Source organism: Lonchura striata, chromosome 2, assembly GCF_050655825.1.
Source record: "Lonchura striata isolate lonStrDom1 chromosome 2, ASM5065582v1, whole genome shotgun sequence".
Taxonomy (NCBI): domain Eukaryota; kingdom Metazoa; phylum Chordata; class Aves; order Passeriformes; family Estrildidae; genus Lonchura; species Lonchura striata.
This window is the reverse complement of record NC_140704.1, coordinates 106,672,520-106,686,879: the sequence shown is the minus strand read 5'-3', so window position 1 is coordinate 106,686,879 and position 14,360 is coordinate 106,672,520. Positions and strand designations below refer to the sequence as shown.

Genomic DNA, 14,360 nt, shown 5'->3' with positions numbered 1-14,360 from the left:
TCTGCTATTGATATGATTTTCTGGGTTGACTGCAAATAAGACTTTAACATTTGGTGCATGCAGTTGAAATTTCACCAATAAAATGCTTGGAAATGTTGACAGAATTAAGGTGGCCAGGTTTCAAAGGATCATAGCAAAAACTCTAGGAGAATGAACTGCAAGTTTAGTTTAGTAAATCAAACCAAAATAATACTAGATTAAATAATTATAGGCAAAATAAAAAGGCAATAAGTGAGGTGAGAGAAAATAAATGCTACAGTGTCTCAACTAAAGCTGAGTTATTTGCCTAAATATGAAATTATGTCACTAAGTTTTGTATTTCTACTTTTGACACAAAGTTTTAGTCTGAATGAAACAGAAAGTATTATTTTTTCTGTAAAGAATAATTGAGTTTAGCAGTTATTTGCTGCAAAATTTTCATTTTCCTTTAATATTTTAATGTCATCTGTTTTGTTATGGTTATGTTTTATAATAGAATTTTTGTCCCATAAAAAGCTGTTGAAGTATCGCTTATTTGGTTATATGAAACAGATTTTGAACATAATGACAATAAAAAGTCTGTAGTACTTCAGAAAATACATTTATAAAGGTTCATGTTTGCAGACAAAGAACAGAAGTTTAATGGAATCGAGACTTCTAATACAGTCAGGCACAGTAAATATATCAGTTTGGAAGCTGAATTTTTAATGAAATATTTTAGATGCAGAAACATCGCTTTGTGAGTGGTTTGATATGCACCAAAACTATTGCCTGCACTGCTTGTTTTCATGGTTACGTTGATACAAGGCTCAGCTTAAGGATGCCTGCTTGTACACAGCAACTTGCTCTTAATGCTGGGGGCCAGAAATAAAAACTGTTGATGTAGAACAAGTGAATAATGAGTGACAGGCAGGAGCACTGGGGTGTAAATGTGGTAACATCTGCCTGGCTGTGCCATGGTCAGCCTTCATCTCCCTGCTGCAGGAGCGTCACAGTGGGATGGGTTCCTGTGGCACTGGGCTGGTGAGGGCTGCTCCATGCTCCTCATAATGGAAAAAAAGCCATTTGAAATGGGGATTGTCTCCCAGCAGTCAGGCCCAGCTTGGCCAGGGCAGCCACCACAGGGAAGGGATGGAGCAGTGGCTGCAAACTGCAGCCTGAGCCTTTATGGGTCACCCCTGAAAGCTTCAGTGGGGAGTGACACGGCTCCATGGGCAGCACAGGGAAGCAGAATGGTCATGAGGATGCCAGGCCAAAAGAAAAGAGTAGGGTGATAGAAAAACATTAATTTTAGTTTCCTAGATGTGCATTTAAATCCACGGGATTCTTACTGTCCTGTAAGTTTTGGCCAAGGAGCTTTTAAATGTAAGACGAAGTCAACAAAGAAGAAAAGTGCAGAACATTTGTTTTCTTTTAGATTGGCTTCTGTTTGATTGTTCTTTATTCTGCAGCTTATTTTAAATGCATGTAAACCCACATTCCTCTTTCACTGTAATGAAGACACTTATTTATCTCTCTTTTACTTTTAAAATCATTCACGTGCCTAAATATCCAGAATATTAATTTCTGGATTAAATTCTGGGCTAAAAAAAATAGTCAAGAGTTTAAGTCAGCATTGTCCAAACTTTTTTTTGCTCTAGCACTGCTACAAATCTTTTCATTTTCTTGCAGACCCTCAGACACCTTCAGTATAAAATTTAATTTTTGAAAATTTTGTGCTTTAATTCAATGACATTACAATTAGCAATTTTTAATAAAGCTGTGAAATGTCAGGTTCCTGCAACAGCAGGATCTCAGAACTCCAGAAGGCATCCTGCAGAAATATTATGCATGTACCTTCTGAATTTTTAATTCTATTGAAGACAAATTAAGTATCTGAGTGCTTTCCTGAATGGTACTTCAGCACATCGTTAAGCCCTTGTGTTAATTAGAGTCTTATGTTTTCCCTTTTTGAAAAAACCCACCCTGATTGTGTTGTTCTCTTGAATGACAATCTCAGTTCCTGGGATTGTGAGTCATGGAAACTGGAAGGCTTATTTCAGTGATGAATCAGGCCAAATTTAATATCTTTAATGCATCTCTAGCAGACTAGAACTTGAAAATAAGTACATTAAACAGTATCCTCCATGGGACTGCACAGGCAAAAAGCCCAACATGAAGTTCATTTGGTAAATATATTAACTGTTATATACACCAGTGAAATGATGTAGAGATGTTTTCTTCTGTATTTAAAGAGACTAACTAAGACATAGAAAATAGCCATAGTAGTACAAGACTTAAAACCAATTCCATTTGGGGCTTGGAAAAAGCCTCTTTAAAAGAATGTGAAGCAAAATTCTCATTTTATCAGTTTGCAGACGGCTTTGGGAAGTCTGCCGGTTGCTACAGTGAAGGAAATTATTGTGTGAATAAACACAGATAAATTGGCAACCTGCACAGTATTCATTCTTTGTGATGTAGTCTGTGACGTAATCTCGTCTAGATAAGAGCCTTTAAAGATAGGCTGTACTGTAATGGTTACCATGTAAAGAATAAAATAGCTGACAATGGATTTTTTTTTTTCTTCCTGACAAGAAGGTGGTTTTTGCAAGGAGAATTTTATTTTAGAACTGACATTATGTTGAATGAATAGTTTAATATATTGTTTAAAGAAAGACAATCTTAATGCTTTAATTTTTTTTTTAATTTGTCATGTAGTGTAACTCATTCACATAACTTACACCTTGGATAACAAATGCTTCTATTTTTTATTTGCTTTAGAATTTGAAAATCAGGTAGGAAAAAGCAAATCTGAATTCTTAAGATATGTAATTCTTCTCTTTGTCATTGCTAAGTGTAACAGGATCCCTAAGAGGAGGAAATCTAAGTGAAATATGGCTTTATATACCAATTTGTAGAAAATGCTGTCAGCTGCTTTTGTGGCAAAGGTATAAGTGCATTTAAAAACAAAAAAAGAGAAAGAAATGGAGAAATGGTGGTGTAATGGGTCTCTTAATTCCTATACAAAACCCAGCTAAGGCAATATTCCAAACTGATAAATGCACACACAGGCAGGTATAAATCTTGGTATAAACTAGTGTTAAATTTAATTTTAAAAGCAGACCGAATTTATGAGGATAGGGGGTTGTTTGGTTTGTGATTTATTTAAGATGGAAGTAATAGCCCCAACTGAATGTGCTATTCCATCAGCTTTAAAGCTTTCATATTGATACAGTATAAATTGACTAAAGTGTATAGCTTCACCGGCAGAAAGTGCAGTGGCTGATCCATTATGACTTAAACTGTCCTGTAGTTGCCATGGGGTGCATGTGTGTGCCTTTGTGCTGGTATAGCAATGAATTCCTGTGGGACATGAGCTCAAAGTAAAGGTCCTGAGCCATCCTGTTTCTCATCAGTGAAGCACAGGCCCTGATGTGCTTAAAATTTTACTGAGCGAGTCTTGTCTAAGGTCTCTGAAGTGTTTCTGTGGAAGAAAAATGCTGTGAATACTAATCGGAAATAATTTGTAGTTTAACTGGGGAAGAAAACCCACTACTTGCGGTTTGGAGTCTCAATGAGTGATTCAATTAAGAAAAACAGAGCTTAAAAGTATGTTTTAGGGAAGCCAGTCTGATTGTAATTATACTGGCGAGATTCTAATTTCTGAGCAAGATTTTTTTATGTGGAAGTAAAAGAATTGAAGTGACACATGGCCCATGCTAAGGGAGTTGTCAGATGAGTGTATTGAACAGATGAGACAAAGATGGGTGCTTTGGTTCAAAAGAGGAGGGTAGAATAAAAACAAAACTCCACAGATGTACAGTTGATGACAATGCAATGTTTAGCCTACTCTTTTGAATAAATAATTTCTTGTGAATTATCTTTATTCACACTCATGAAACCAGGAGTAAATTACTCCAGTAACAGAAAAGCCCTTGAGGATAATATGCTTCTAAAATTACTGTACTGTCCAGCAGGATTTCAGAAGGCTCTGTGTTATTGTGGGATTTAGGCACTACAGTAGTTTTTGTTTTCTGCCTTACAGATCTGTGCAAAACTGTTAGACATTTGAGTGAAATTCAGAAGATGCAAGCTATTTGTGTGTGGTGTGTTACTGCAGATACTAATCATTGCAACAACTATCAGTAGTTAAAAAATTAGTAATCAGCCAGGTGGCAGAATGGTTTCCAGGAACATTTTGTAAGGAAAGTACAATGACAGCTTTTAAATAAGAAGTAACTTATTGCTTGGATGATCTAGAATTGGAAGAGTATACATAGGTGTGATTGTTAGCCAAACATTAACCTAGCAACCTAAAGCTGAAAGAAAATTGTATCTCTGTAAAAGTTGTAAAGCTCACTGTCTTTGTGCCTTCAGAAGCTTTTTATATTAACCTCTGTGTTTAACAAACCTTTCAGCCTGTCACTGGGAAGGGAGAAGAGTACCAGTAGCACTTAACCCTGGTCTTGGAGATGGTCCATTTCAGATAAGAGTAACATGGATCAAGCTATGATTCCCTCTCCCCTAACCTTTCTACATTTACTTCTGCAAAGCTTTTATCCGAAAAATAACTGGTTTACCCCAGGAGCTCCCCTGAAACATGTTAAAGCTGATTCCTGCTTATCTCCTGAGTATTGTTTCTTAAATGCTGAATTGCATGGTTGAATGGTTTACAAAAATAATGACTAATGTTATTGGTGGTGCAGCAAAGAGAATGTACTTAGAAAAGAAGAGAGACTTTCTGGGCAGCAGCATTGTTAGCATGTGCTGGTTAGTTTTACAGATACTTATCTTCTGTAACAGAACAACTGGCCCATGCTTTGAATGCTAAGTTATAATAAAATGCAGGTTGATAAGGGTAAGGGGCTCACTGGAAAACACAGCTTGCCATTTTGTGTGCTGCTCTCACTGCATGAGCAGCTATTAATGTGGGGACCAAAGGCAGGAGTCAGGAGTCAGTTGGATTGGGAAGGAGCAAGCATGGGAGAAATACAGGGATAAAGGGATAAATGAGTCTCATCTCGTGTATGTATCTGACTGCTCAGCATGCTGCTGAGACTCTGCCTGATGCTTGGTTATTGCAATCTATCCTGTGTTCCTACTAAACCCAGTTTCTGCCATATTGTCCATTGATGCACTCAAGTCTCCAGTGTGTGTGTGAATGCTCATAAACTTCAAAACAAGCTAACCAGGGAGTGGGAGAATTGACTTGAGTGCCAGGAGCTGCTGTGGGACCATGAAAGTCAGGGGCTTTTGGGTATAGGGGCCAGAGCCTGGGGAGGAGCAGAGTGTGGGTTCCTCTAGCAGAGTGAGATTCCCCTAGGCTGAAGAGAAGGAGCAGGGCAGGGCTGTCAGTGCTTGAGTGCTCTGTGTGTTCACAGGGATGCTGATAAAGGCACTGTTTTCCCTGTCTGTTTTGATATGTCACACCATCTCTCTCATTCTCTTTCGCTGTATATCTGCCTGCCAGTGCTGTGAACAGCAACAGCTGGATCTAGGGACATGGAACTGTAGCAGCCTTGTGTCTGTCAGGCAGGGAGGTGAAGACTCACCCTAGTTCCTGAGAGTAGCCTAGATTTGGCTACTCAGATGCTTTGTGGGTTTTTTGGCAGTGTTTGTATAATTTCATTTTTTCCCAGAAACAGGTTTACATCTGTTTTTACATCCTTGTTAAGGAAGTTAAACAGGACTTAGTTTAACAGTTATGCAAAAAATCCAGCTAGCAGAACCTTATCTGTGTTTACTAGGATTTCTTCATTAACAGTTGCTTTATTTATTTAGCTTTTAATACATTTCATGTGTTCTCTTATACTGTTCTAATCAGTTAACTTACTATGTTAAGTTCTACATAGAAGTCTTAGATCTTTAGCTGTTGTGGTTTAAGCAATAGTTGCAGTCTCCTTCAACTGTACACCTAAGGGTTCGCTTTTTTTTTTTTTAGCAAGGCCCATTTGTCTGGTACAATGTTGATTGTTGCTATTTCTATCCTTACCCTTTAATCCTTTATGTACCACATCCTGTATTGTGACTTCCCTTACTTTTGTTCAGGATAAATCTAGCAGATGTGCCTAGCAGACCTCTTCCAATCTCAATGCAGGTACACAGGCTAAACAATCAACCAGTGGAGCTGTGCCCTATTAGGAACAAACAAGGCAAGGAAACATCTGTGAATGTAGCCTCTGAGGCAGGGAGAAAGCTTTTGTGCTGAACAAGTCCTATTCTGTTTGTGACGTTCAAAACTTTGTCTCATTTCCTTGAAAACAGAAGGGCCATGCAAAAAATTCTTCATGCACATACTGTCATTCTGTGTGTGACAATGAGTGGTTCAAGGTGTCTTTTAAAATAATTTTTTATATGCATGTTATATGCTGTGGTGAAATCCACAGTTGGTAACTGTGTGCTTTTTGGTTAGGGAAAGTTCTTAGAAGGGGAGAAAAGGATTTCTTTTTTGGGATCATCTGGCCATGGGAGAAGCTTTTCCAGGGAACAATAGGATAGGCAGTAATATATATGCTAACTGGAGAGCTCATACTTGGGAAGTTTTCTTAGAGTAATGGGGAAGAAACACAAAATTAGTCCAGACAGGATGAGAAGGGGGAAGATTTTTCTGTTAACTCAGAGAAGAACAAGTAGAGTTTGTTGAATCCATAAGGGCTATTGAAAATTGCTGGTGTGCCAGACAGGTCTGGAGGAAAAAGGCCCTTGTTGCAAAGACGTAGTTGGGCAGAAAATGTATTTGTTTTCAAATTCCTGTATTTTACCTCTCTCTCTCAAAAGAATCTGGGTTTTCAGAAAGAAGACAGTTTTTGAAGTTTATGTTCTAATAAAACATCATGTCTTTTAAGCCCTTTTGGTATTTTTTGGTGTGTTCACTTTAAAGAAAAGGTGCAGACAGATCTGTCTCAAAGCTCTGGCATGTTTGAAATCAGTCATAGCATAAAAGTTAAAAAATGTTATAGCTGGTGAAATACATTAGGTCACCTTTAAAGAAATCCAGCTGGCTGCGTCATGAGGACTCGTGAGAGAATTTGAAGAAAACTTGGCATACATTGTTGAGGGAGTTTTTTATCATGTTTGAGAAATTGTTTCTCAATCTTAGCAGTTTGTTGCACAGTTCCCATTGGCTGTAGAAGATACTGGTGAAGCTGCAGAGCATATTAGGATAGACAAAATGTGGGATGACAAAAATGAAAACAGAACATTGTCCTGCACTGGACTTACCTCTTCGAAAACCAAAAGGAGCACAGGTAGTTGTACACTTTGGCTGATGTGGGTTTTCTGAGTGACGGGCTGGGAAGGAAACCTTTCCCCCGTGGTGGTACTGCTCCATTTCCTCAGGCCTGGGCTGCATCTAAGGTGGCTCTCCGGGGACAAGAGGAGTGGCACAATTCCTTGGAGATTTTGTAGTCCACACCACATTCACCTTCCTTATCATACAGAGGGAGAATTACCTTGTAGATGCATTTCCTTTATTCAGACAAGTCAGGTTTCCCATTATAAACAAATAAACTAACCAAACACAAAACTTTCCATTGGTGTTCATGCGTGGAATTGCAGTTCAGATGTGATCCCTTTTCCCTGCCCTTCAGAAGGTTTTATACAAACTAAGCATTAACTTCATTCTATATCAAAAGTAGTCTAGGCTTTTTCTAACCTAAATGATTCCATGATATTAGGACTTTGGAAAGATCCAGATTTCTAATAAAAATTAGTTTCATTACTTTCAATTAGTTTCAGTTAAGTGTTTCAAATATATACCTACTCCCTGCTTTAGACTGCTCAACCAGAATTTGCCTGTTCCAGACCTGGGGAGATGCTGTTGTAAAGCTTTGTGTTTTAAAACTCTCCTTGGGTCTGCCTGTCCTCAAGTCTTACCTTACTTTGATTTCTGTTTTTCTTAAAATGCAATGATTGCTTCAGAAGTTGAATTTGAAACTTGAGACAACTCTCTCAAAATTTATGCGCATACAGTTTTTTTCTCTAATAGCTTGTGAACTTTGTATGTCCCTACTATACATTGCTTGCTTTTTTGCAAAGAGATAATATTAGTTATATAAGAAGTAGCCTTCAAAATGTCAGTACAGTGTTTGAAAATGTTGAGTAGTCATGAAGAAAACAGATAAACAGATTACAGGATGAGTAGTCAAAATCCATAAATATTGAAAAGGCTTGAATAAACAAACAGCATTTGTCAGAAAGCAGGTTTTTGGGTTTTTTATACTGGCCATTGGAAAAGGGGCTGCAAAAAATACAGGATTCAGAAATGCATGATTTAATATCCAAGATTGATCAAAGAAATTTCCAACAAAATTATGGGAGATGTGTCTAAGCATATGAGATGAGGAAGAATTTTAAGAATTGAATTTAGTGAAAGAATTATGAGGCTTATTAGTCTTATTAATTGTTCTGCTAAATCAAAGCTGGCATTATGGGTAGAAGTGAATTGATCTTTTAAAAAAATACACAGGAGTTAACGGTGGATTTTTTCCAAGAGTTTGAATCATTGCAAATTTGGAAGATAAACAGCTTGAAAGTTGAGATTAATGATGTTTTTAGGATGGGTAATAAATAATGATTGAAACTACCATGTTAAATTTGAGTAAATATTGCTCAAAAGAGGACTTAAAATTCACCTGGAGACAGTAATGGTTTGTGAGTTAATGAGCAGAACTGATGGGTGTTAGCTGAGGCACTGAAGGGAAGACTCTCAGCTGGTGCATTTTGGGACACCTCATTATGCCAGTTCAGGGATGCCAGCATCTCTGATGTTTGTGTGCACATTTCTACTGGGTGATGTCTGGAAGTGGTGCATTTGGGTGAAAGTTCCAGTTTCTTTAGGCAGTGCTAGTCATGCTTTGAGAGTTACTGCTGCCCTGTAATTTTCAAATGTTACCTGAAAATGTATTTTCTTTTTTCTATAATATTAATAAATAGTAAGAAAAGGTACTGAATAGAAAACCTGTTTTCTTTGCAAGCCTTGGGAGTTAAAGCGCAAGGTGGACTGTTCCTAAAGTCAGGTCCTTTGTTTTCTGCAGTACTTCCAAGGTGGACTGTATACATGTTTGTTTATGGAATACAGTAAATAAAATAACACTTTTATTGAGTTTGCCTTGTCTGAAAGTGGCACTCATTATGCTTGAGCCTCACACTTCATCTGCTTATGCACAGCAGTTCCACTGTCTTGAATAGTTCCACACTTAGTCTTGGGCAATGAGATAGTTGCAATCTCTTGTGAGTGATTGCTGTAGGGTTGGTTGCCATTTAGGGAATCCTGTTTTGCTATAAAAAATAAGCTTTTCTATGTACCTTCCAGTCCAAGACTTTCTGTGATTCTATGAACTGCCCAGTCACAGCATTTATGAGACCTGTCTGCACCTCAAGGGCATTTTGTTAATAAAGTAATACACAGAATATCTGTTCTTAAAATCAGACTTTTTGCTCTCCATCATTTAGCACATTTTTCAAGATCAAGGATGAAAATCAACCAATAGTAATGCCCAAATAAGTTAAAGACCAATACGTTTTTAATATTTATTGGGAAGACTAGTAATTTGTCCTCAACCATGTATAAGACTGGTGAAAAATCAACAAAGTAACTTTCTTTGCTCACTAGTCACATTTTCTTTATGCATGAAAAATGATACTGCATTCAATTTCATTGTGTTTGACATTCCCAGTATAAAAAGGATCTCTTAACAAAGTGAGATGAAAACTTGGAGAAGTGACTGGAAAATCTCTCTTATGCCATTCCCATCATTTTTTTTGTGGAACAGGATGTTACTTTTCCAATTGTCAGATTCTCTTTTTTAAACTTTTTTTTTTTTTTTTTTTAGTTCTGCCACTCTATATTTTGGCTGTCTTTTTGTATCCAGTATTTCACAGAAAATTTATTTTCTGAAAGAAATTTGAAAATCAACAGAAAGTTGATTTATGCTAATGAGAATGACCAGGATAGTTAATTGCCCATTTACTCTAGAGCAAATCCGTATTTTCTTTTTTCAAGTATTGCATCTTTTTAGAATTAATATTTACACAAACCAAATACCAGCTGAATTACTGCTGAACCATTTTTCTGTGAGGAATTGTAAACAGCAACAGTGACTTCAGTAAAACCACTGCTTTGTTGATTTAAACTCCTTAGCTATATGATGAAATACATGTTATTCAGCAGGGTTGTGGACTTAAGAAGCCTGAATTTAATGAATGATGAGCACCATTAAGTTTTATTACATTGCATGTAGTGCCTAAACATAGCCCTAAAGACTAAACCCAAGTAAATCCCATTTAAACATTTTGGCTGAGGAAATTATCATCATCCATGTGTTTAAACATGGAAGTACACTTAGAGAAATTAAATAAGTGTGATAAAATGAGTGTATTTATAGTAGGATGTGCACTTGCTATTTCTTTTTAGGAATGAGTATTCAGTTGATTATAACTTTACATGTTTTCTTGTGAAATCCTTCAATATAATAAATATACCAGTGTATTGTTTCAGTTATTTTTAATACATACTTCTTATGAGCTCCAGTATATGAGAAGCTGTTCTGGAGAGCTGATCCACTGTCAGAAAGTATGCTGTGGGGATTTTTGTTATTTGTTTGTTGGATTGATAATTTCCATGTAGAATATCTTGCCAGTTAATTTTTAGTGAATTCATGAACGCTTTAAGTATTGCTCTGATAACTTAGCAAATTATACCTTTTTAAGGTTTTTATATTTTTAATGTAAATAAATTAATTGAATGTCAGAGCATGTACTAATTGATGGAAGGAATATTAGCTTCTTTCCTGCCTGTTTTAAGAGAAAAACCATATTCATGACTTCTGTTTATGTTACTAATAACTAAGGATTTTTTCCCAATATATTATAGGAACAGACTGTGAGTTAAATACAGAGTAAAGCCTTTTAGGAAGTAAAATATTTATACTTTTATATTAAAAGTAAGTTCCATTTTTGTCAATTTTATGGACTTGTCTAGAAAGGAAATTATACTTGATAAATAATTTAAATTCAACTGGAAAACTACTATTATTGAATAGTTATACCTATTTAACATAGCTATGCAGTCTGGACAAAGGTTCTCCAACATTCCATTTCAAGAAATGACTTGCATTTCATTAGAAAGTATTGTCACCCATCAAAATAAGAAAAAGAAAAAAAATTAAAACTTGGTTTCTAATAACTATGTGATAAGTGTGTATGTATACTGACATTTTTCTAAGAACACTTAGCTATGCATTTGTAGCAGGGAACTATAACATATCCATTTCTGGACTTAGGAAAAATGCAGGGTTTAAATTATCTCATTGTCCTCAGGACACTCATGCATCTTATTGATATGTTTTCTTTCTAAAGTAGATACTGAATTTTATTTCCTTCTATGATACCATAGGTTATCTGTTAATAGAATTCTTTAATTTCCATTGTTCAACCCAGAAATATGAATATCTCAGAAATCATGTTGTATTTTTCTAACGTCTGTACAGTCTTTCAAATTCCAGAGGTCTGTGTGCATGATTATTTTGAAGGTACACTTCAATGAAACACATTAATAAGCACTAAAAAAATAGAGTATAAATTGACTAGCTGGTCATATGAGAGTTGTTTGAAAGTGACTTTAATTGAACACTTTTGCATTTCTTTTAATTTGCTGTTTTAAGTTGTGGCCATAATATAAAATTCAACCCCAGTCTTTTTATTTTTTTACCTGTAAATCTTACTGGTTTGCTTGTATTTGCATTTGTTCATTCTTTTGTCACCTTTTGAGGACAGGAGACAATTGTCACACTTGGAGAAATACGTAATTTGTGATTAGCTAGAGGCAGGCTAAGGAAGTGAGAACCTTTTAGACTCTGTCTGCATCACGTACTGTATCCAACCATCTGAACAGATAAAATTCTCTTAAATTGCATTGCAACTCTTGTTGTGGATTGACCCTGGCTGGACACCAAGTACACTCCCCTTCATCCTGGTCTCAACTTCACTCTGGAATTTTCTCTCTCCTCCCTCCCAGCAGTGCAGAGGGGCAGGAAATGGGTCAGTTCATCACACGTTGTCTCTGCTGCTCCTGCCTCATACAGTGTAGGACTCTCACAGTCTTCTCCTGCTCTGGTGTGGGGTCCCTCCCCACAGGATGCAGTCCTGCAGGCACAGATTGCTCCAGCATGGGTCCCACACCAGGTCACAAATCCTGCCAGTAAAGCTGCTCCAGTGTGGACTTCCCACACAGTCACAGCCTCCTTTGACCACCTGGTTGATCTGGTGTGGGGCTCTCCACAGGCTGCTGCAGGTGAACCATCCGTGGACTCCATGGGCTGCCGGGGCCAGCCTGACTCACGCTGGTCTGCAGCTGGGCTGCTGGGGAATCTCTGCTCCAGTGCCTGGAGCGCCTCCTCCCTCTCCTTCTGCACTGACTTTGATGTCTGCAGGGCTGCGTGCATGTCTCACTTATTCTCAGTCTTCTCTTCAGCTACAATTCTGTAGTCTTCTTTTTTTCCCCCCCTTTTAATTACTTCATCCCAAAGGCTCTGCCGCCATCACTGATGGGCTTGGCTTTGGCCAGCAGTGGGGCTGGCTGTCTTGGAGCTGACTGGCACTGGCTCTGTAGGACATGTGGGGAAGCTTCTCACAAGAAGCCACCCCTGTAGCTCCCCCATTACCTCTGTCTTGCCAGGCAAAGCCAGCAGAGACCATGCATGTAGAAGCACTCCGACTGCTGAGACCCACAGTTGATTCTGTACTACCATCTGTAGGTTTACTGCAGTGCAGCATTTGGGGCATTTTGTCTCTTTCCTTCCCACCTGTAGAATAAAGATTTTAATATTTACTAGTTGTACAAACAAATGTTGAGATTCTGCAGAAGAAATTTGAGATCAAATACCTACCACACACATATTACTCTTATGTTAGTAGAAGCAAAGAAAAACAGTTGAATTATTTAATTATGCTTTACTTACAGATATTACCATATTAAGATGAGAAATATTAGGAAGAAATTTAATCAGTCACTTTGTTTTTGCAGGTTCTTTCATGTTGGTGAATACATCTGGAAGATTTGCAGGACAGAAAGCTCACCTCCTGATGCCCCATCTGAAAGAAAATGATACACATTGTATTGATTTTCATTATTATGTTTCAAGCAAGAGTGGAGCTAGCCCTGGCATTTTGAATGTGTATGTGAAGGTTAATGATGGTCCTATTGGTAACCCAGTCTGGAACACATCTATCACTGCCACTTGGAGCAGAGCAGAACTGGCAATTAGTACTTTCTGGCCCAATTTTTATCAGGTATGTCTTACTTTCTATGAAACTCTGTTTCTTATAATAGCTGTCTCATTTTAACTTTAAATCAAAATAACTTTCAGTATTTCTGGTTGATGATCATCTTAATCAGATTTTTGTACATCATGCTAAATGTTTGTTTTTACATACATATGGCTTTGTTTCTATGTTTATGTATATTTATTGAAGTGTGTGAAATGCACAAATGCTCTAAAGGTGGATGAAATAATTATGCTGGAAAAAATCTAGAAACTTTGCCATTGATTTCCGTCAATTATCTCTGCTTCTCTGTAATAAATTCACTTGTTCTTTCAGTTCAGTAGGGGTGCTGGAATTGAATGCCAATAGATTTTATTACAGTACAGTCTTCAAGTTTGATTTAGATCAACAATACTTGTTGCTTTAGAACTAGCAGAATCCTTTGAATCCTCAGTTCAAGTCTTAACTCTGAATGAAATATCCATTTGTCCAGTAGTAAACATAAATATAATAGCAGATGTCATAGGGATGGGATTTTGAGTGCATCCTAAAGATTCAGGGGAATTTCGCTTAACAGTCCCTTAGGATGCTGGCTTTTTGTAGGAAGATTTAGACTATACAGTTACTTACTGTTCTGTAGTAGTTCAATGTTTTTCCTTCTTCCTCCTGTGAAAATACAGTCTGTCTCCACAAACAAGTAATTTAATAAGAGCATACCAGTGACATAGAGGTGTTACTGAGGCTCCTGCATCTTCACTTGAAGTTTGGAAAGTTTGAATTGTGTTTTATTTGTTTGCCTGTACTGAATATTATCACCATACATATGGTTTGAAACTTTCTGAAGAAAAGCCATCCCAAAGATGTCAAGTTCCTTGACTGTAGACCTCCCTGGGAGGTGCAATGTTGCTCTTCCACCATTCTGTTCCAGTGTGGGACACCCTAATTCTTAAAGCAATGCCCCAGGTATTAGTGCCACATGTGGCAGAGTCTTGTTGCAGTTCCTGCATTTGCTGTTTCAGGTAACCAGGTATTCGTTGTCCCGTTATATTTTAATGATGAGTTTGGCAATGTCCATTGCTGGTACTCTGGGAGGCTGCTCCTTTCTGTGGCTGCAACATCTGATTTGTGAGGATGTCTCA

At 37.4% G+C, this 14,360-nt stretch overlaps 1 protein-coding gene across 14 annotated transcripts in view; it reads left to right on the top strand.

Moving 5' to 3' along the window:
• PTPRM (protein tyrosine phosphatase receptor type M) overlaps window positions 1–14,360 on the top strand; it is a 442,640-nt gene that overhangs the window by 121,580 nt on the left and 306,700 nt on the right. For all 14 annotated transcript variants that reach the window (XM_085573754.1, XM_021525191.4, XM_077784280.2 and 11 more), the window contains one exon: window positions 12,983–13,248. In XM_085573754.1, the coding sequence (XP_085429880.1) occupies window positions 12,983–13,248 (266 nt within the window). The remainder of the gene's footprint in view (window positions 1–12,982; window positions 13,249–14,360) is intronic.